This window comes from Eulemur rufifrons, chromosome 5 (assembly GCF_041146395.1).
Source record: "Eulemur rufifrons isolate Redbay chromosome 5, OSU_ERuf_1, whole genome shotgun sequence".
Lineage (NCBI taxonomy): Eukaryota > Metazoa > Chordata > Mammalia > Primates > Lemuridae > Eulemur > Eulemur rufifrons.
In genome coordinates this window covers 1,515,279-1,538,609 of record NC_090987.1, presented here as the reverse complement: position 1 = coordinate 1,538,609, position 23,331 = coordinate 1,515,279, and the positions used below count along the sequence as shown (strand labels likewise).

At 54.0% G+C, this 23,331-nt stretch overlaps 1 protein-coding gene across 9 annotated transcripts in view; it reads right to left on the bottom strand.

The window, feature by feature from the left end:
• The window catches only part of MBP (myelin basic protein), a 102,792-nt gene that overhangs the window by 41,487 nt on the left and 37,974 nt on the right, over positions 1-23,331 (bottom strand). For all 9 annotated transcript variants that reach the window (XR_011233587.1, XM_069468333.1, XM_069468332.1 and 6 more), the window contains exon 3: positions 18,753-18,840. Coding sequence is in view for 8 of the 9 variants with exons in the window: in XM_069468333.1 (XP_069324434.1) it covers positions 18,753-18,840 (88 nt within the window). In the remaining variant the exon portion in view is untranslated. The remainder of the gene's footprint in view (positions 1-18,752; positions 18,841-23,331) is intronic.

The following is a 23,331-nucleotide window of genomic DNA, read 5'->3' as shown; positions in this document are numbered from 1 at the left end:
ACTGCAAGCACGGCCACCGAGTCACAGTTGACATCTCTGTCCTTGGCAGAATTCACAAGGACTGTTAAACACCCGGCACAGTGAGCCCAGGAGTCCTGGACATTGTATCGCGTCTTTGACGAGCCGTCCATGCAAGTGTTACTGTTTAACACTTGGAAGCTACCGTGTGATAACTCCATGCTTGTTTAGAAAACTGTCACTTACCCGTCATCTTGCAATAACCAGAAAATGGCAGGAATCAAATATTCATACAAGATCGTCTCCGATAAAATTGCGATGACAAAGTGAATACTGTTGTACACTTAAATGTTATATTTTTCACCTAGAGCATATTTCTTATGTGCTAGTCTGCTGCACCTGTGGGAGGCATAAACTTTCACCAAAAGCACGTGCGTGTGCAAGAAAAAATCCAGGTTCCTAAGCACGCCCCAGACCCAATCATCAGAATGCACCGGGGCGGGGCCCCAATCCTGCCTTTTTGTAGCAGGTGGAGGAGCCGTGGGCAACATCTACTGGTTCTCCAGATAACTCGTCTTCACTCTTACCCGCGGCACCGTGTGAGCGCGGCTACACGCCCTGCTCTCCGACACTCGCAGTGCCTGGTGACCATGACGAAAGCCTCTGTGACTTCAGAGCGTGTAAGGAGCCCACCGCTGCTTCGTGTTCAGGGTCTGGTCTGCACCCCTCTAGGCAATGCCCGGCGCTGGGAACACGCCTGGCCAGCGTGGGAGGCGAGCCCAGGCGCTCCGGGGCTGCAGGGGTGAGGTCCGTGTGAGCGCGGGCTCGCAGGCTGCTCCTTCTGGGTTTGCAACCGTGTGTGAAAGCCAGAGGTTTGCAGGCCAACAGGAACGCAAAGTATTTATTTAATAATCCAGAGCGTGACGTATTATTACTCAGCAAACCAGAATACAACTCAGTACAGACATCATTTTCTCCACGAATGCAAGTCACACCATCGAATTTAACTAGAACACATAGCACATCCACGGACAAGGTGTGACACTGTCACCTTGTCATGACAATTGATTCAACGTTTTCTCCTGAGATTAGAGATCTCAAAACATTAGACCTGGGAGATCATCCGAATATAATTTCACCAGGGAAGTTTCATAAAATTTCACATCCACAGCCAAACAGATCGTAAATGAGACAGGAAACCATGAAAATGACCATTGCTCAAGTAGTTGGAGGTTTTCCCAACGACACACTGTAAAGATGGGAGTTTCGGCCTTGCCTAGCGTGAACCACTGTTGGCTGATTTTATTTGTACATCCGGTTCCCGTGTAAATGGGGAATCCCAGACTTCAGGGACCAGTAAAGTAGTAAAAATCAGGGGTAAAAATGGTGGGGCTTTCTGTTGTCCACCTTAGGAATTCAAGTCTTTATTTTGCCAGCTAAGACATTAAGAAAAAAGAAATAACTACCACGTACTAGCACTATAATTTCATGAAAGAAAGAATTTTGGAATCGACAGGATAGGAAGGGCATCGTCCCAGGATAAATGGCCGGGGATACATTTAGAGTCATAAAAGGGTCACCTTCAACCTGTCTGCAAAGAGGAAGCCTCTGTCCACACGGGCCATCCCAGGCCCACCCGAGGCTGCGGTGACCAGCCGGCTAGCGTCCCCCGGGCAGGGGCAAGGCTGGGGGACATGTTAGGAAGCCCCAGATCTCCAACAGCTCAGAGACTCACGTCTGACTCCCAGCCCTTTGCAAAAATTCCAAAGCCCTCGCAAGACTTTGGACTCACAATTCTCCATAGACCACTGAAACCCCCCAGACAGACTTTTGGTCCCCGTTTTTCTGTGCATATATTTTCCTACATGGCATCCACCAGATATTTTGTCAGATGACATCAGTTTATTCATTTTGTGACATCACTATAATAATAGACTCCCTGCTTTCTCCACGTTTTTACCTCACTTTTAAAAACAATTGTTCTCGGTGGTACAGCTGGTTAGGTTTACAGCCCAGAGCACAGTTTTGGTTAGTTGTGAGTATTTTAAGTTCCCATAAAACGACCACGTATCCACACACAAGGTCACAGTTGACCTGATCTGACTGGTCTGCCCCAACCACCGGGACCTCTCACCCAGGATCTAGAACGTTCCTGGCTCACAAACATGGGCTTCCCTTTAGCGGGTACCCAGACACAATCTCAGGGGTCCCACGAGCCCACCCCAAATGCACTTGCTGGTTGTCTCTTTAGGGGCAAGAGTCCAGACGATTGCCTAAGCACATTGGGGATTCATAAAGTTAAAATCCGAGAGGCTGGAAACTAGCGTCCCGGAGGCTCAGGCCACAGTCAGAAGGTCCGTGAGTGGCTGGTGGCACACTGGGGTCTCGTCCTTCACTTTCTGTTTCTGCCATCCTGCTGTAATGCCAGGCCTGCCCTTCGAGCCGGGGCACTATCCACACAGGGACGCGTGGAGAAAACCCAGCAGGGCGGCCACGCCACGGGCCGCGGGAGGCCCTCACTCGGCCACGGAGCTTCAGCGACTTTGGTCCTAAACTCGGACGGCAGGGTTCACGGGAGCCGTGTGGCCCCGTCACACTGAAACCTGAACGGCTGTTTCTGAAATGACTCACAATGTGGTTTTCCAGCTCACAGTCACTTTAGGGAAGCATCTTCCAAAAATAAATCCACATATCCAAATACACCAAAATGTGTTATTTTCCATAATTGTTCAAATTAATCCTTAGGTGCTAACTCAAAATAGTAGCATGGAATAGATTAAGGAAACCATTATTGTGGAATCCACAAAACAGAGACAATTTTTAATTATTTGGTTTTTGATTTGGTGTTTTTAAATTGATACTTTTTAAACTTATGCATTTCTTCCATTCCTTTTCATCAGATGGCATCTTCAAGGCGACTGACCCTGTCCAGGCCACGGTGCCATCTAGGTGACCATAACTGACCCTATTTCTAGCCTTCTCTTACGGGACCAGCTGTCACAGCAAAATGAGAACGAGCCACCCAGGTCTCAGTCCTTCAGAGCAGGCAGGGGCAGGACCCTGAGGTCAGGACACCATTCTTTAGGGTCAAGAAACTCTTAACCAATACAGAGACTGTTTTAGAGAACCAAAGAAACGTTATCCAATACCTCAGCCATTGCAAAAGAGATCCTATATTTTAAAAGATCAAGAGAAGGTGACACTGTTTCCTACAGCCCAGAAAAGCCCCATGAAAACTCCCAACAGCAAACTGAACTAAGACAATACAATTTTCCTCAAGTGTCTTTCTAAATTTTCATTCTCAGTTTGCTTCCGTTGGTGGGGAGATGCTTTGGAGCCGCGGCAGGTGTTTACCTGAGCAGCTTGGCGCACAGCACACAGCGCCGTGCCCCTGCCCCGTCAGCCACTCGGAACCTCAGCTCCCTCCTGCAGGCACGGTCCCCAATGCCCCACAAGCACAGGTTTCAGGAAATGTCAGGGACAGCCAAGGAAAGGAGCAGAGGCCAGCCAGAGCCTCATTTTTGCGGACGGCATGAGACAGGTCTTTCGCTATTTGAGCAGTTTCCAGGTCACTTTTCTGTACGTGAGGTCCTTACCGCTGCGTGTGCTGATACACAGTATCTGGTAGAAGGACACCTTGTCCCAGTTCACACGGGAAGCCACAGAGGGAAGAATGCTCCGGGCTCTGTTTGAGGACCGTCAGCCCCTTTCCTCCCGGTGGCGGCTCAGCCCCGCCGGCTCTGACGGGGTCCGATCAGCACTCCTGCCCACCTCGGCCGCCTTGGACGGGCCATGCACTGGCCGCAGAGCGGGCCTGCAGGTGGCCTTGCCCAGGGGGACGTGGGCCTGCAGGCTCTGCACGGTGAGAACCGGGGCGTTTGCCGAGCGCTCGGCTCCTGTCCAGCAGGTGAAAGCAGGTGGGGCCCTGAGGACTGCTAGTGCTCAGTCCCTGGACAGACCCCTGGAGCTAGGACTGCGGGGACAGGTGTGTCGCCCGGGGTGGAGGGCGGGGCGCTGGGGCCCTGCTGGGCCCTGCAGGAGGCCGCGCCTGCAGAGAGCCGTGGAATTTGGGAGTGTGGGCCAGGACCGAAGAGGCCTCTCCTTGTTTGTGGGATACTCGTGTCACTGGCACGCTGTGCCCAGGGTCACCCAGGAGGGCAAAGGAAACAAAAAGGCCCATGGTGCGGACGGGGATTTGCTATGGCAGAAATTCCACATCTATGAGAGGCATGTGGCCGCCCCCCAGGCTACGCGCAGAGATTTCTTTAAAACTTTTCCACAAATGAGTCTTATCAACCCACCCGTCTTACACAAATGCCTCCTTTGTGTGCCCAGAACATATAGTTTTTATTTGCTCTAAATAGCTCAGCCCCGGAGCCCTCCCCCTCTCGGGGCAGGGGTCACAGGAGAGGCAGCCGGTGTGTGGCGGGGGGAGGGCGCAGAGGATGGGAACCGGGTCCTCTGGCTTGGCCACGCCTGGCGGTGACCACCGGGGGCCACGCCCGCCGAGCCAGTTTCTCCGTCGCCCGACGGGGCTGCGGGCTGCACGCCCAGCTCCCGGCACCGCTGGTGCCCAGATAGGGGCTTTTCACACAAGAGCCGAGATCCATGTGGTTCTGTTCCACGTGCAGCCCCCTGTGGGTCTCACGGGGGCAGACCCAGCGCGTCGGAAGATGTCCTCCAGGAACGTGGCCTCACAGCCACTGCTGCAAATTGCTGGTCAGCAGCAGTGAGTGAGTGAGAACTGGTTTCCGAGCCCTCGGGCGATTTTACACAACAGGGACGCACCAAACACTAGTTGAATTAAGTGGAATTTGGACGCTTAGACCAAAGGGCTGGAGTTACATACAGCTGACTTGGATCCTCGGTGCCATCGCCTACTGTGTGATCTTGAGCACACCGTTCAATCTCTCTAAGGCTTGGTGGCCTCACCGCAAGGCTGGCGGCACAGTCGGAGCTGCCTCACGGCACTGCTGGGACAACGGCTCTCGGTGCGGGTCGTGCAGCCGCCTCGGCCTGTGCCTCCAGTGCTCAGGGAGGGCTGTTGTGGCCGTTGCTGTTATTACGATATTTATGAAACTAATCTGGGAACATCTTGTGCACGGGCATAAGATCCTGCACGTTGTCCACCATCTACCCACCCACCTCCCACCCACCTCCCACCCACCTACCTCCCACCCACCCACCTCCCGCCCGTCCACCCACCCATCCCCCATCCACACACCCACCCACCTCCCACCCACCTACCTCCCACCCACCTACCTCCCAGCCACCTCCCACCAACCTACCTCCCACCCGTCCACCCACCCAGCCACCATCCACACACCCATCCACCTCCCACCCACCCACCCACCTCCCACCCACCTACCTACCTCCCACCCACCTACCTCCCACCCATCCACCATCCACACACCCATCTACCTCCCACCCACCGCCCACCCAGCCACCAGCCACCCACCGTCCGTCCTTCCATCTGTCTGTCCTCCCACCCAGCCAGTGTCCGTGAAGTGCCCTGTGTCAGGCACAACTCTAAGAATAATCCCACAGCCCTCATCCTGGTATAACTCCCCACCCCCTTTGCGTGAGGTAGAGCCTGACTATGATGAGGTATTTCTCATGACTGTCACATAACGTGACAAAAGAAAGATTATCAGGGACATCTGACCTAACCACAGGACCCTTTCGAAGGCAGAGTTTTCTCTGCAGGTAGCAGAAGCAGATGTCAGCGAGACTCCAGGCCGGAAGGATTCCAGGCCCTGCAGGTGTGAGGATGGTGGGAACGTGTGCAGGGGCCAGAGAGTGGCCGGGGAGAGCTGACAGTGACCCCCGCTGGCACCGGCAAGGAACAGGGCCCTTGCTCCTAAGGCCACCCCGAGGGGAATTCTGCTGACGGCCCGATGAGCTCGGGAGTGGACTCCTTATCGGAGCCTCTGATGAGCGTCCAGGCCCACTGGCCCCTTCATAATGGCCCCAGAGACCCTGAGCAGGGACAGCCGTTGAGCCCCGGGCCTCCACCCAGCAGAATCTGAGCTCATAGTGGGTTTTGTTTCAGGTGGCTACGTGTGTGGTGATTTGTTATGCAGCCATAGAAATCCAAACACATGCCTCCCATGGCCCCCCGACCCCAAGGCCCCCCGGCCCCCTGCAGGCCCCCGGCAGAGCCCCAGCCTCCCCGCAGGTCCCTGTAGCCCCCTGCAGCACCCCCGACCTCCCAGCCTCCTATAGCCCCAGCCTCCCAGACACCCCCGCCGCCCACAGGCCCCTCACAGCCCCCACATTTGGTTTAGCAGAAAGGTGGGAGAGAAGGGGGCACATCTGCAGAAGGCGACCAGGAGCCACCTCCACGCCCACTGCAGGATCTGGGCTGCCATAGCGGGTGGGGAGGAGGAAGCTGTGGACAGACTCGTGGGAAGGAAGAACAGGGTTAGTGACCACCTATCAGGGAAGCTGGAAGCCAGAGGAAAAAAGGGGACAGGAACAAAGCACAGGGGTCGAGGTGCGGCACTTTGGCTGTGTCCTACGAGTGACACTTGCAGCACCCAGGACTACTGGGTTAGGGAGGGTCGTGAGGCCGGGGCCACTGGTCTGCCTTCGTATGGACGGCTCCTGACTTGATTTTTACTGTTCTTAGAGTTGGCAGATTGCTCCAATCATTGATGACTTTAATCATTTATATGAAATCACAGTTACATGAATAATTGCATCTGCCTTGACATGCAAGGGTGGCTCATATTTCTTTAAGAACTGAATTTTAGAAGCTCCTCATGTTATCTTTTTCTTTTTCTTCCCTTCTGATTCTAAAAAGCTTCTTTGCTAAATAACTGAATACAAGACTATTTGGGAAGAACGATCAATAAAAGACTTGCCGGAACCCAGATGAGATTATTGCGACAGAGCCTGCAGTATCTATTTGCAACCAGCAAAAAGCAGTGAAATTTCTAGTAGTCACAGCATCGTAAGAAACAAGTCAAACCTGGAGCTGTCCAGGGCAGCCACGAAGAAAAGCCACGAGCTCATAATAAAGTGGAAATGACACCACTCACGACAGCCTTTCTGGAGATTTGCTTGCTGAATACGCGCACATTGAATTGTTTCAGGTCAAACTGGGGAGGTGAGCAGAAGGTGGTATGTTGTCTTGCCCCCTCAGCCAAAGGCACGTGCTGTAAAAACCCCTCATCTCCAAACGATGTGGCCCTTGGCACTGGGCACCGAGCTCTGGCACCTGCCCTCCTGGAAGGGAGAGGGAGCTCCAGTCCACAGCTGCACTCGGTTTGATTGGCAGCCTTGCTCTCAGGCCAAATGTCGTATCTTGTTAGTTAAATAAGTTTAACTAAAGTTAAATAAGTTTAACTTTCACACTTCTAAAAACATTTATATCATTTTGTAAACATCCACACTTTTATCATTTATGGCCTGAGAAAATAGTCAGAAACTGCAGCCATTTATAATTACTCTGTCTTGCAGGAATAGGCATGGCCCATGGCTTACAATGTAAAAAATAACGGATACATTTACGATAGGGCGTTTTGGTAAATGAGAGAGTTATTTTTAGGTCTCTTGTTGGGGACAGTTGCAGATCTGTGGCACTTACTGTCCCTGGCTGCCCAGGAACAATGGTGTCAAATGTCTAGCGCAGCGCGATGGGCTTCGCACAATGGCAGCTTTTCAGAGACCGCGCTCCGGCGCCGAGGAAGTGCCCGCGCGGTGCCAGCCAGTGTTAGCTACTGTTTTTTAAGGATAAGAAAAACTCAAACTCTCCAAGTGAAGAAATATTAGGGAAAATACTTAAAAAACGCTCATGCAGTAACGCACGGCTTTCCAGATTAACAGAAGGTGACGTCAGAATTAGATAAATGGGACTGAGGAAGAATTTCCAAGATCTGGTTTATAAACTGCCCCAGGTAAACGTGCTCGATTTATCTGCCGCCGTCACCACTTCTAGGTACAAACTGTTTTAGTAAAGAATGCATACTAATGTTTTAAAAGTTTTTTTCCCTATTTTGGAAAACATTTTGAGACAATCCATGATGATCAAATAATCAGACATTTACATTGTGTTGGGCTGATGTCAGAATGAAGACATTGACACATTTCCTACCCACTCATCTAGTGGAGCTAAATACTTTTTAAGGTTTATTTATGAGAATTCTAACTTAATCACAATAGGCACTTATAAGAATCCATTTTTACCTTTTTTTGCCTGAATCTCGAATACATTACCAAAAGTATTATAGAAATTTGCCATTTCAGTGTCATGAAAATAAATTTATACAATAGCTCTTCAAAATTGAAATAAAATTGCTCTCTTTAAATCTGACTGTAACATTTTCTATCTGTATCACAGGGACAATTTGGCATAGAATCTTATAAGCCTGGGGTCACTTCCAAGGGGTCCTGGTTACTGTGGTCTCTGCAGATGTAACTCGGCGACTCTGTTTCTGGGCGGTTCTGTGCCAGGCGGTGTCTCCGCAGTGCCCCTGCCGGGATGGGCCCAGCAGGGCTGGAGGGGTGGCCAGGGCCTCTAGCCTGGACCTCCACAAACGTCCCGTGCAGGGTGTAAAATGTGATCACTGCAAATGGCTTTACTGGGATAAAGCTTTTAATCTCCGTGAATAGCCCACACGCTCCGGCAGACCGAGCTGCTGCTTGGTGTCGTGGTGTGATGGGTAAAAGCCTCACGGAGCCACAGTGAGCGGGAAAGGGGCGCTGACCATCTCTGCGGGTTTAAAACACGGCCTCACTGTGCGCTGCGCACATGCCAACACCCAGGGCAGGGATGCCACGCTCAGCCCCGCCGGCTGTCAAGGCCCCACCAGACTGCGCCCCAGCCACTCGACCCAGCCCGCTCTGCCCAGACCCCGCCCCAGGCCTGTGCCCCCTCCCACATCACGGTGTCCCTGTTTCTGCATCTTTGATTCCTGGCTCCCCACCACCTCCCTGAGCCGCGCAAGCCCCCTGTCTCAGGGGATGGGAGATCCTCCCCCGCCATCTGGGCCGGCACCCTGGGCTGACCTCCAAATGCCCAACCCCGACGCGCCCCACACCGTCCACTGCTCAGAGCAGCGACTTCAGCATTCGAGTCCCACCCGTGACCACCGGCGTGCGAAGTCACAGCAGAGGAGCCTATTCCCCCGGCAGCTGCGGACGCTGCAGCGCCCAGTGCTGCCCTGGCCCGGGGCCGATGTCCAGTGACCCGCTGAGGCTGACGGGGTAGACAGCAGCCTGTTGCTCTGCCAGGCCAGGTCCTGGGAGGGTGGCTCTGCGTGGCAAGGGTGGCGCAGGCTGGCCGCACTGGCCCTGGACCCCCAGCTCCTACAGCCACCTCCCCAGCCCCCAGCCGGTGGCCTCTCTCCTGGCTCCCATCTCCCCTGTGCCCGGGCCCCACAGCCTCCTCCTGGGCGTTTGGCCAGCTCGCTGCGCGCTGTGGCCTGTCCTCCGAGAGCTGTGCACAGGGGCCTTCTGTGCTCGCCCGCTGCCAGGCAAGATGAGACTCCTGAGACGGGGTTCGAATCCCTCTTGCGATTGTCCCTCCGGCTCCAGGTCCACTCCCCTTCCCAGAGCTTTGTCCTGCCCAGTGTCCTGCACGTCGGTCACCTCTGCCGGCCCCCATCTGGGTGCATGTGGGTGTGTGTGGGTGTGTGTGAGCATGTGTGGGCGCCTGTGGGTGTGTGGGTGTGTGTGGGTGAGTTGGAGCACGTGTGGGCGCGTGTGGGTGTGTGGGTGTGTGTGGGTGCCTGTGAGCACGTGTGGGTGCGTGTGGGTGTGTGGGTGCATGTGGGTGCGTGTGGGTGCGTGTGGGTGACTGTGAGTGGGTGCTGCTCTACTGCAGATGGTGCCTACTGAGGGGTCCTGTCTCAGGTGGTCCAGAAGGAGCAGGAGGAGCCACGGTCACCCCGGGCCACACACTGGAGCTCCCAAGTCTAACGGGCCATGCAGGGTGCGAGGTGGAAATCTGAAATAGTAACCCTTTCTCACGGAAACCAAATGCAGGCGCTGTCAAAGTGGCGGTCCGAGAGCGTCCTAGCGGGCAAGACAGAGGCAACCAACCCGGGGCTGGACGCCCACGAGCAAGGAGGACTCTGAGCCTCCCTGGTCTCAGGCCGGGCCGCGCGGCCATCGCACTGGCCAGAGCCCATCACATCTGCTATTTGTGCCACTGTAAGGCTTGTATGCCCTCTTTGTTCCAGAACCCTCTCAGCTGTCCCATTGTGGCTCTGATGGCCCTGAGTGACCCTAAGCAGTACATTTTATTTTTGAAGGCTGGGGCCAGTCAGGGGTGAGTGCACAGGGGGACCGACCCTGAGCTCAGGTGGCCGTGACTGCCCGGTGCTCACGGTCAGAGGATCCCTGACCCCCATCCACGCCCACCCACGTTCCCACCTGGAGTGGGCCCCGCTGGGCCATCCTCTGGTCCTGGGATTTGTGGCCCCTGCAGGAAGTGCTCTGCCGACCCAGGCCGAGCCCCCCCTCTCCACGCAGCAGGACCCCCTCTTGCCAGGCCTGGCCCTCGACTGGGCCTGTGGGTGCTGTGTTCTCTCAGACCGCTCCCACCCGTGACGCTGTGGAAAATGCGGGGAAACAGGAGTGCCCCAGAGCTCACCCACCCACTCTGGAGATGTCTCGCTCAACTGTCTTCAGCATTTGCAAAAGGGGGCAGCAACCAGGAGGCTGGGGGTGTGGGGGGCAGGATGGGCATGGGGTGTGGTCAGACAGGCCTGGGCGAGGGTGCGAGCTCTGAGCAGGGACCCCGTGCTCAGTTCACCTGGAGAACAGACGGGCGGATCAGGAGGGACTTGGGGACCCGCTGGGGCTCCCAAGACAGTCCAGGTGGGCTGATGGGCTTGGGCCCCCGCAGTGCGAGAGGTGGTCCTTGGTCCCGTCAGCGATCACTGCTCTTAGCAAAGAGACAAGGACAGCGCGCCTCATTTCTGGACAGGGCCCCGTGTTCCCACCGCGTGTTGCTGGAGAGGACAGAAGCGGGGGTTCCATTGCCCGCACCCCAGCGAAAATCAGCAGCAATGGGGACACGCGTAGCTGAGCTGGGGTGGGACAGGCCCCGCAGGGTGAGCGCGAGTCCTGTCCTGCCCGGTGGGGACCAGCCCCAGCCTCCAATGCCGCACACTCTGGGAGGAGGTGGCCTCAGCAGGGTGATAAAACACCAAGGCGGGGCCACGCAGAAGTAAACATTCTGGAACCTGCGTCCTCCAAACCCACCCACCGGCCCAGGAGGCAGGTCGCAGACGTTCCCTCCCCAGGCTGGCGCCACCTGCCACCGCTCTGCCCGTCTGGGACGGAGGAACTGTGACCGGGCTTGGTTTTCTTCCTTCAACTTAGTCATTGTTTTCTGCATCTGAGGACGGGCCGCTATCTTTCAGGGTAAAACACCTGTTCTTTCTTTGAATAAAGTGGAGCTTTGCTCCTGTGTTGTTTTCAGATGAACCGTAGCCAGCAAGCCCTGATGTAAACGTGAGGCACGATAAGAAAATCAGCTCATTTTGAGGCCATTTCAACACCAACGACTGCTGCAAGTGTCTCTGCAGACACTCCTGGTGACTTGGCAAACAGGCATTTCTGCAAACTCAGCAGCTCTAGAAGCTTGTTTGGAATAATTAAGGTTTCATAGTAGCTGCTGGGGTTTTAAAAAGAGAAGAAGGATGAAGTGAGGTCTCCCCAGTCCCCACACAAGTCCCTGCAGCTCCGCGGTGTCACAGCCGCTCCCAGACATGAGCAGGGGAACAGGATGGGCCCCGACAGCCGGACGCCAGGACCCTGCGTGGAGGCAAAGACGTGGGCCTCTCACCCCTCGAGTCCCTCCGCTCAAGAGCTAAACAAATAAAACTACATGTCACTTCAAGCTGAACACAACAACACAATTTTGAAAGGTCACCGAAGACAGCTGAGCGAGGCCTGTTCAGAGAACTTCTGTCCCAGGGCTGGCTGCTGTGCACGACGGTAATTCTTACTGAAGGATAAGCTCTCGCTGCAGAGACGCCTGCTTTCATGAGGCAGAGCAAAACCTGGCTGAGATGTTGGATGCTCCCGCGGGCAGGGCCAAGCCCCGGTCTGGAGCCTGGACGCCTGATACCCCGGCCTGACACCCTGGCCTGACACTCACCCCCGGTCTGACACTCCAGCCTGACTCCCCCGGCCTGACACCTGCCTGCCACAGCCGATTCCATTTGCTCATCGGCCACCAATACTTATTGAGCATATAGGAAGTTTCACCTATGTTAATAGGTGAAAAATTATAAATTATAAAGTTTTTATACATCAATACAACTGGGAAGAAACAAACAAAATAACCTCAAAACCAAAAAAAAAAAAAAAACCCCTCCAAAACTCTTTTGTCAATATGTTTCTAGCAACGTATTAGTCATTTGCATTATAAAAGTTAATTTGTAAGGTGGATGTTTATACACTCAGACATTTTTCTACTGAAATATGACAGATGGATTCAAGACCCACAAAAAATTCTTTGGATAGTGATATGGCTGACTACTGTACAACTGAAGGAAAAAATGCAAGAGAACAGAACAGTTTAAATGCCGATAATGAAACCTTAAATTAATTAAGAATCATCTTAACTCGTTGTGGAAGGGGATTTACAATGAGTGGAGCCCCCCCCCTCCGCAAGGCCCCCTAACGTGACTCTGGGCTTGCGTCGGTCCCCACCTAAAACTGCTCTCTGCGCCTCCGCAGGGGCCCGGAAGGGAATGCAGAGTTCTGCCACCGGGGAGGTGAGACGGGCAGGACACTCGCTGTCCTAGTGGGGCAGGACACCCCCCCCCCCCAGCGTGGCTCCCGGCAAAGCCACACTGTCCGCTGTTCCAGGGCCTCTCAGAGGTGGAGAAGCGCAAAGCCCAGCTGACCCGTGGCAGAGCCAGTGGGACCCGGGCTGGGCAGCCCGAGCGCTTTCCCCAGGGACGTCTTTTGGGTTTGCAGGTTCATTTTTGTGCCTGTCACTCATGGCAGATAACCCGAGGCAGATGGGCCCTGCGGGACCTCCGTCTCTGTGACCCCCACGCAAGCCCCGAGGGCCCGAGTGGAGGCAGCAGAGGGAGGCCTGGGGAGGGGACAGTACAGGAGGGGAGGGAGCTCAGGGTCTCATCAGCCTGTCCTGTCCTGGCCAACAAGCTATTTATCAGCCTGCGTCCCACCGGCCACCGGCGGAGAGACCTGCCGGGAAGGCAGAGCCCAGCCGCCCCGGGAGGCAGAGGCTGGCGTTTAACCAGCTGTCCACACCCTGCCTGGGAGGCAGGACAGCAGCAGGGCAAAAAACCAAACGGGGTGAGCCGGTGAAGGGCCCGGAACACCAGCCAGGGAGCTGGGGCTTGACTGGGTCCACGGCAGAGCCACTAACGCCATCCAAACTTCCTCTTTCATCAAAGCCCATGGTCTTATTCAAAATCACACAGACTCTAGGATAAAGGCCTTCCTCGCAGAGCCTGACTGGGACCGCGGTGTTGCAGGCCAGTCCTCACACGTTCCCTTTTCTCTGGACGTGAAAATGTCAACAACGTTACTGACAATGCCGACTGCGCCCGTCCCCGGCGCCCAGCCCGGCCTGACTCCTCTTGTTACAGATGTTCTCGGCACTCGACACCCTGACGTGCCTCCCATCGCGGCCAGACCACGTTTTATGTGGGACTAATCTTCGTAGGTGCCAAAGTTTCTTCTTTTTATTTTTACTATCTCTTCTTGGCAGTTTCAAAGGGCCCAGATTCGCACTCGTGCTGTGAGGCACTGTGGCTGCCACACCTGCCATCGGGTCATGCAGGAAGGTGTCAGGTTGAGCTGTCAGCTGAGGAAGTCGGTGGGGATCGGAACCCGGTTAATGACAGTTCAGGGGTCGGGCGTGGAGCTGCGGGGTGGGCGTGGGTCAGTCTCCCAAGCGAGCCCCCCCCACCACACGTGGCAAGGGCAGGTGGCACTGGAGTGTGTCCCCAACAGCACCGGCCTTCAGTGAAGCCACTGGCATTGCAGTTCCAGGTATCAGCGGCCCCACGCACCCAGGCCTGCGTCTGCAAAGCTCCGGGAGCCCACGGTGGCAGCTGTCCTGCACCCGGCCCAGTGTCCTGGGGCTCACAGGGTCTGTGGGCGGCAGGCTCTGCTCTAAAGCCGAGGCAGGTGCCGATCGCTGTCCGGCAGCCTCACCCTGCCCGGTGGCTGTGCCAGACCTCGACGGGTTTCTCTGACTCTCGGCCCCGCCCTCCTTGTCTTCAGAAAGCTCGTCCTGGTAAGTCCCTCTCCGCCCCTTGAGACGCTCCTCCTCCCCCGGCCCGGCCTCCTGCCAGTTTGCAGCCTGGACTCTGTTCCTCGACCACCCTGGAACCAAGGCCTCGAGAAGAACATCGGGGCAGGTGGGCCCCGGCTCCCGGCTCTGTGGGAGGGCAGGGCCCTGACTCCAACGAGCGCCAATTACCTGACACAGGTGGCCCATCGCGCTGACCCACCTCCACCCTGCTGCCCCCGGGACCCTCCCACAGCTCGCCCGGTGCTCACAAACCCTCTGCGGCGACCTGTCTACACAGGGGCTGAAACACGGGAGCCGGGCGCTTCGCCCAGAGGTCCTGCGTCCGTACTCTAACCACAAGGCGGTATGGCCTTGCCAGGGCGATAGAGTAACTCGCAGGAGCCAAGAGGTTTGTGCAACAGCCCACGGCAGAGGCCGCCCGTAGAACCGAGCGTGCGGAGCACCGCGTGAGCCGCAGGGCTGGACGCTGAGAATCCGCTCAGCCACGGGGAGGAAGCTCGCCCCCTGGCGGCCTGCCTGGGTACTGCGACCAAGCCCTGCAACTGTCCAAAGGTGTATTTAGGTTCTCAGTGATACAAAGTGTCATGAGCGTTCACTTAAATGGGCTGTCCTCAACCTTTGTGCACCAGGGACAGGTTTCGTGGAAGATAATTTTTCCATGGACAGGGGTGGAGAGGATGGTTTTGGGATGATTCAAGCACATTACATTCATTGCGGAGTCAAACCTCTCTGCTAATGGTGATCTGTATTTGCAGCCGCTCCCCAGCACTAGCATCACGGCCTCAGCTCCACCTCAGGTCACCAGGCATCAGATTCTCATAAAGAGCCGCAACCTAGATCCCTCGAGTGCACAGTTTACAGTAGGGTTCGTGCTCCTATGAGAACCTAATGCCGCAGCTGATCTGATGGGAGGTGGAGCTCAGGCGGGGATGTGAGTGATGGGGAGTGCCTGTAAATACAGGTGAAGCTTCGCTGGCTCTCCTGCCGCTCACCTCCTGCCATGAGGCCCGTGCAATTTTTCCATGGACAGGGGAACGGGGGAGGTGGAGCTCAGGCAGGGATGCACGGCCCGGTTCCTAACAGGCCATGGACCGGCGGCTTGGGGACCACAGACTCAAATGCACAGAGGAGTCATAAATGTGACAGTGTCTGACTGTTTTAACAAATCTGTCAAACACAGACTGAGAACTGCCCTGTCCCCCAGGGGTCCTCGGGGCCAAGCTCCGGGCACCAATCCTGCCTCTGTGGCCACAGCACTCGAGCCTTTGGGCATCTGTCTCAACTGTCCCAGCTGCCACATGCTCAGTATCAAATGAGGGGTCAGACAGGATGGTTCCTAATATTTCTTCACGTTCTCCACTTGTGATTTTATTTCTATGATTTATACCCACTCGCAAAGACATTTTGACACAACATTGATTATCTAGTGCTTTGTCTGGATATGAATAAAAGGCCGCAGGCACCAACGGAATCACAATTAGCAGTACATTAAAGCTGGCATCACAGCAAAGGCTGTGTGGCAGTGATTTTAGGGACACTGGCTGCATCCGAGTAGCCACAGATGGAGAGCCACCCATGGGAAAGTGCCCCGGCGCCCCTTAGCTCCTGGGCCCGCGGGGCCGAAAAAGAATTTGACATCAGAAATGGCTGCTCCTTAACTATTAATAGTTTTCTAGCTTAGGTTACTAACAAGGACCCATTAAATACATATATTACTTGAAAGTAGCATCTATAAAAGATGATTTCCCCATGGATCCTGCAGGATCTTGCCCTTGTCTGCAACACGCACGGGGCTTAGCCCTGGACGCGCCGTGCACGGGGGCGGGCGGGCTGCACTTTTACCTCTGACACCTGTGGAGGGAAGGAGGGCAGGTGCAATGGGAGGCGTGCCCGTCCTTCCCTCTGCCTCTGAGATGCCTGTTCCCGAGGAGCAGTGGCGCCCTCTCTCTGCGGCTCCTTTCCTTTGTCATTCTCATGCAGGGACACGGAAGACTTGGCTCCACTCCATGAATTACCTGCCTTGTCTCAGCCCTGGTCCGTGAGCCGTGCGAGTGAGGGCGGAGTGCGCAGTGTGTGTGGGTGGTTCAGAGAGGCTCAGCCGCTGGTCTGCACAAAACGGCCTGGTTCCCCAAAGCCCACACAACACGGGGCTCTCCAGGCCTCTCTGCCTTAAAGTGTTTCCTTCCTCCTCGTGTGACTGGGAAAAACAGTCCTGAGATAGAACCACACGCTGTGAGAGAAGGTGACAGAGCGAGACGGGAAAGCGTGCGCTACTGACTCATTTGCCTAGATCTAGAACAACGCTCCGGTGGGACTCGTACCAGGACATGAAAAGTGAGCAAAACGTTAGTGCACGCTTGGTCAAGGACCGGCTGTGCCTTCGCGACGGGGTGGCGGAATCTGCCTGGTCTCCGTTGTCCGAGGTGACTGTGAGCTCCGTGTGTGAGCCACACGGGGCACCTGTGCCAGGGTCACCCCGGGCCACAGACCTCGCTTCGATTCTCCAATCCAGTCCTTGAGCAGGGATTCTTTTCCCAGCTGAAGTACACACTGTTTTCTGACATTCAGAGACCCTGGGTGTGTGTCCTTAAGAAATTGTCAGCTGGAGGACGATGGCTTTCTCCATATTCTTCACATGCTTTGCCCCTTCTTGTGACACGCGGATAAAAGTGTCACCAGGAGCCCGAAGGTTATCGGTGCCTGGCCTCTCACGGCCCGCGTGCTCACAGGACACGGAAGGCAGGTTCCCTGACATACTTGTGCAATTTACTTTCCCGTCAGGAAAAGACCTTTCTGTGAAGTGGGAGGGAGCCGCTGCTGTCATCTGGAGTGACATGTGTGCGGCACATCATAATTTAAAAAGAATTCCCACACACATTCTCCGAGATTATACAGTCAAGATTAACAGCTGGGATCAGTTTCGCTTCGTTTTCCTGTGGCTTCCAGGGAGGATTAGGGATGGGACATCACGGAGCTCAGAAGCCGACGCCCAGAGCTTGGCGGGGACCCTCACACCTGCCCTGCCGGGGACCGGAGGGAAGCAGGGGCATCCCGGCCGCCCTCACTCCCGCAGAGGAAGGCAGGACCTGGTCGCCCTGCAGACTCCTCATGCCACCCCTGCTTCTGGCTCAACTGGAATCGAGCATCAGCTGCAGGCGCCGAGGATGACTCCCGGGGACTGTGTGCAGACCACACCAGCAGTGCTACATTTGTGATCGTGTGCGTTTGCTCAAGAAGGAAAAAATTATAGAAAAGAAGGAACTTTTGACAAAGAGCAAGTTAATCAGGAACAAAAACAATTGAGGTGGATTATTCTGCCTGACAAGTGAGGATTAAGAAAGACCTTTGCGTAGCTAAGCAGAGACCGGCCAGGGAAGGTGGCCAGGAGGCCTGTTTGCCCGGAATGTCCACAGCCGCCAAGCTGGGCTGCCCTTGGGTCAAGGATGCTTATGTCCTTGCCAGAAACCCCCCTTCCCTCTGACACGCCAGTGGGTTCTCGGGATCCGCGCCCATTTAACACCACCTGTTGGTTCTCTTCACTTTGGGAACACGTGGAGGGAAGAAAGGAGCACACAGGACAGAGCTGCTTCGCGTGTCTGTGCAGCCGTGCAGTCTTGGGCAGGACACTTAGCATCGGTGTGGTCACAGAGAGAGCGGATCCCACCTCGCCAGCGTAAAAATCGAGTGGGACCACAGTCACCCGCTCACGGGAAGCAGGAATAAAGGTCAATATGTCTTAGTTTGTTTTCTGTTGCTACAACCGAATGCCTGAGACTGCGTAATTTATAAAGTAAAGAAATTTGTTTCCCACAGTTCTGGCGGCTGCGAGTCCAAGGGCAGGGCCAGCCCATGTGTGGCTTCTGCGTCATCGTGACAGGTGTGCTGGCTCGGGTCTCTCTTCCTCAACTGGAAAGCCACCCGTCCACCGTGGGCCCACTCTGATGCTCTTATCTAATCCTAATTACCTCCCAGAGGGCCCCCCCCAACCAACCTATGAACTTGGGACCAAGTTTCCAACACGTGGAATTTGGGGGATGCATTCAAACCACAGCAATATATAAAGGCAATTTATATTCACAATGGCAAAACAACAGAGTAGAATTTTGCAGAGAGCAGTTATTTCCCAACGCCTTCTGTGTCACCGGTGCAGGTCCACTTCCTCATTAGTTATTTTGTATGAGCACTATTTTATGAGCACTTTCTCACACCCACACACAAATGGACAAATAGATGATGAGAGAAGTACCACATAGTAGGGAAAAACCTGGGAAATGTCAGGTGTCTGCGTGTAGAAGAAGGCATGCAAATCAAAAACAAAAACCAAAGCCAGGCAGGAACAGCTGCCAGGGCTCACGCGGGGAGGAGGGACTGCAGGGGGCGAGGAAGGGGCTGTACCCACCGCATTTCTACTTGGTCTACCTTGTTAGTGGCGAGAGCAGACCACAGTCAACCCCGCAGTTTTAAAATTAAAGGCTTCCCCAGAGGAGAGCACACACAGCGTCACCACGTGGGGCCACGTTGTCCAGTGTGTGTCACCTACCGAACACGTCGCTGTCTTCCGAGGCCGCTTGGGAAAGTTCGCTGAGGTTTCTCTTTTTTTCAGACTCTCCTCTGTTAGTTTCAGCATCCTAGGGAAAAAAACACAACAAAACCCTTATCTTAGGATGAAGTGTTTTATCAACAAAATAATTACCATGCGTTTTTCCCTTATACATTTTTGCAGACCAAGCTCTCATTTCCTAGGCGCCGTAACCCAGGGCCATGAGATGTGCTTAGGCTCTGTCGCACATTCCTTCCTTCTGGAGAGGGGGCCGCGCAGCCGCTCGGGCCACTCGCTCTGGAGCCGGCCCAGTGGGGTGCAGGTCTGGCTTGGCTTGCTGCTTCTTAGCTGTGTGACCTGGGGACGGTCACCTAGCTTCCCTGGGCCTCAGTTTCCTTAACTATAAAAGGCAGGAATTACTAGTCATGCTTGACATGATTGTAATGAGGGTTACTAAAGTTAACGCTTATGAAGTGCTTAGAACATGCCTGGCAGGTAGAAATTGCTACTTGTTTATTTGCCAAATGAAATGGAAACTGAAATAGAAAAGGTGGGAAGCTCCCCTGTGCCCCAGCTCTGCTCCAGCTGTCCCTTGCGGCGCGTGTGGCCCTCCTCCCTCACTCCTGCAGACCTCTGGGGGTGCTGCTGCCCTGGTGGGACAGCGGCCCGGCCACGCACCCCTGGGCACCCCGCACACCCCACGCGGTGGATGCGGCTGCCGCACAGAGAGGCACAGCCGGGTGTCTGGGGACCTGGGGTTGCAGAGACGGAGCTCCAGATCCTGAGTCCGTCTGGGTCCCTGCGCTGGGCTGTGTCTGCAGCACACGCCAGGAAATTCTCTGTCTCTGTAACCCCCGCAACCCCACCGGCTTTCGTTATCTGAGTTGGGTTTGCCAATTGCAACAAAAACTGTCCTGACTAATATGTCAACCTAAAGTCTGACTCAGACCTAGAGAGACTCAGTTACATACTGTGGGCTGTTTGTTTCCGGAGAGGAGCCCGGCCTCTGAGTTCACTCCAGCAGGGCCCCGCACACCCCCTTCGGGAAGCCCCTAGCCCCATGCGTGTGCACGTGTGTGTGTGCATGTGTGCTGCGGCGTGTGCATATGTATGTGTGCATGTGAGCGCGTGTTTGTGCACTGCTGTGTGTGTGCATGTGTGTTGCTGTGTGTGCATGTGAGCATGTGTGTTGCTGGGTGTGCATATGTATGTGTGCGTATGTGTGTGCATGTGAGTGTCACCAGGGTCTCCACTCCCGTTGCCAGCCAGACAGGAGGGGATGAGCGGTCGAGGTCTCCAGCAACCAGTGTCTATAAGATTGTTTCCATAATTCACTGATGTTCAGTGTTACTTATATATAAAAAGAGACATTGATTATTTAACTTATAGAATTGACAAGGGGAGAAGTTGCCTTCAGGGTGTTAAATAAATCGACAGGAGGCCTGGTCTGGATGGAGCCCCCGCACCAGGCCCGACAGAGCCCCCAGAGGGAGGGGCTCCGGCTGAGGCTCCCGCCACCAGGACAATGCCAGGATTCCACCCCACCCCCCGCCCTGGCCCTCCCAGGAGTCAGGAGGGAGAGAACAGCCACATTTCCAGACAGGTATCCTGGCTGTACGAGGAAGTCCTGTCCGCTTTAACCTTCACCCGGACAGTCTCTCCAAAACGACCACCTGTTCACCTGCTCACGGTGTGTTCTGTTTCTCCTCCCCCCAGCCATTCTGTCTAGAAAAGCGGCCTTCCCTGCTGGGCTCTGGGAGCGTTCACCCTCTTGTGCAGAACACGGTGTTGCCCGATTCTAGGATGGCAGGTAAAAGCCAACTAAGATCTTTAAATCTGTTGCGATTCTGTCCTTTGACAACGCACGTAAGCAAAGCTCACGTTGCCAGTTGGCCACTGTATAAACTAACCTGGTGTTTTCCAGACTGAGATCTGCAAAGCTTCATAAAATAGTTGTTAAGAGTAGATAATAAAATGTAAGCAATGTTAAAACTCACTAGTAATTGAAGAAATACAAAGCAAAACAAGAATGATGTTTTTTTCTTTTAACATATTGACAAAATTAAAAAAAAAACAACCCTGATTTCCAGTGTTGTTGAGGACATGGTGAAACAGGGACATTTCTGGGAATTGGGATAAACACTGGCAGCCTCTTCTGGAGGACAAAGAGCAGCGGTCACCTAGCGCACCTGGGCCGCGTCCCGCGGGCGGTCCCTCACTCTCACCTCCTCTGCACCCTCCGGCCAGCCGGGGTCCTGGCCTCGGGGACTCTGGCCTCCGCTGCCCCAGGGCTCCAGGGTCCCAGCAACTGTGTGTCCCCTGCAGATTCTCACATCCCCCCCCCCCGTGTGTGACACAGGCTGTCACACACACCCCGTTCGTGTATTCGTCTCCCCCCTACGCTGTGAACCTCTCTCAGGAGAGGACCTGGCCTTACAAATCTTTCCATCCCTCCAACCTTGCAGGATGCTTCAAACCCTGCAAGTGCTGAAAAGACCTTTCAATTTTGTGCTATTTGAAAATAGTTTAAAATGGATCATTTCTGTTTCAGCAGAGGGAGCCAAAGATCGCTTAATACGAATATTTTTCATGTCTACCTGTTTAATTTTAGAAGAGAGTAAAACTTGCAACAGAGTTTCCAGATAGAGTCTTTCGTGAGCTGTGAATTCATGTCATATATGTTCACTTTACATCTGGCTTCTATGCCAATATCAAATCATATTCTCTACTAACTACAAAGTAATCGGTATTAAATTAAGTTTAACTCAAGGCTTCTTCCCTGTAAGTTTGGCCTGAAGCTTTCTCCGCACATACGCAGTGCACTGTACCCGGTTGCACGTAAGCAGACGGTAACTGACTCTTGTACCAATCAACGAGTTTCCACCCACTGCAGGGGCCAACTGCTCGAACCGTGTTCAAATAAGGCAAACGCTGCCCTGTAGCCAATCCGGCTGTTTCTGAGCCTCACTTCTGTTTTCTATACATCACTTTCATTTTTCTGCTCATAAATCCTCTCTGACCACAATCAATAAATCACATCTTCCAGCTAGAGTTGGCAGTTGTTTTCTTCTTAGTGGCAGGTAAAACCATGCTGAATCCTAGAAATTACAGTATTTCAGACACAGGGAAAGCTGGATATTTGAAGCAAATCACTTTGCTTTAAGTGAGTGGAGGGTGACCATACAGTGGCAGCCACCTCCCTGCTCCATCCCCAGGCTGGTTTTGAAGGTTGGGACGGCACAATCGGGAGGAGACACCCGGCTAGTGCAGACTCCGTCCCACAGTGACAGAGTCCACTCTGCTTAGCCCACGTGGAAGCAGCCACAGATGGGCCTAAACAGTGATGACACACAGGACCCAAATCCTGCCTTTTTCTCCGTCCTCTCAGTATCAACACTGACGATTAAACATCTGTGCTCCCTACAGTGGTGCACGACGGTGTGCAGAAGTGCGTGTTCGCCTGGGAAATTGAATGACTAATTTCTACCCAAAGAAAAGCTTGCTTTTGAGACCTGATGTCATTGTTATTCCATGAATATAAAATATGTCCTCATGAATAACATTTCCGATAAGCAAAATGTCTACTAGCGAAACAAGCAAAATCAAGACGAGCTGTCAAAGGTGATGTAATTTTCAAGGTGAGGAAACAAGAGCTTCCTGTCGAGAGCACTCAGACATGCAATGGGAGGACGGGTCCTGATCTCTCAGTCCTCCCACCATGTCGTTGCCCAGATGTGTCCAAATTGATTCCAAACTGGGTCTCCGCCTGCAGGTGTCTACATGCACTTTAAGCAATTACGGCTCCTCCACACTATTTGTGCCAATTTTCCTTTCCATCAGCCTAAATACACAGGAGTGACTTATGCCAGAACCTACTTCTCTATCCACAATAATTTTAGGGGAAAACATGAAAAGACAAACTTCCATAATTTTCATAATTGTACATGTAGATTTAAAACTATCTCTAAATATAGATGAGATTCACTACTCATAGACAATGACACAATAGTCCCTCTAACTTAAGCAATTTACTCACACCAACCCCACCCTGCACTCTATTTTTTTACTCAAGCAAAGTTTTCGTTCACGTGCAATTAAAGCATTTCTTTAGCCAACGCATCTTCTGCTGAGTGGATGCAGCTTCCAAGGGACACATTTATTCAGACCACAGTGCGTCTCCCCTTGTCATTGTCACAAGCTGTCAGTGCTAAGGCCACGAGGAGGTGGCGCCTTTGCATCTGTCCACTCTTCTCGGGCCACACTCCCCTCACCCCGGCTGGTTTTGGAGGAAGCTGAGCATTTGTCCTGTGCCCTGGCCCTGAGTGGCGGCCTGAATAGCATATCAGGGGACAGAATTCATTCGTCTTTAGTGTTGAAAGGGTTTTCAAAATTCTCTTTCAAATAGTGGGTATTTCTTGCATTTCCCAAGGGAACTCTGCCTTTCAAATCCTGTTCCTGACTGGGGTCGGGCAATATATACTCGATATTCACAGGACAAAGAAGTGCTCAAAGGTCCTCACATACAACTGCCCAGCGTGCCCAGGCAGGTGTGAGGCACAAGGTCCCAAACCCAGACCAG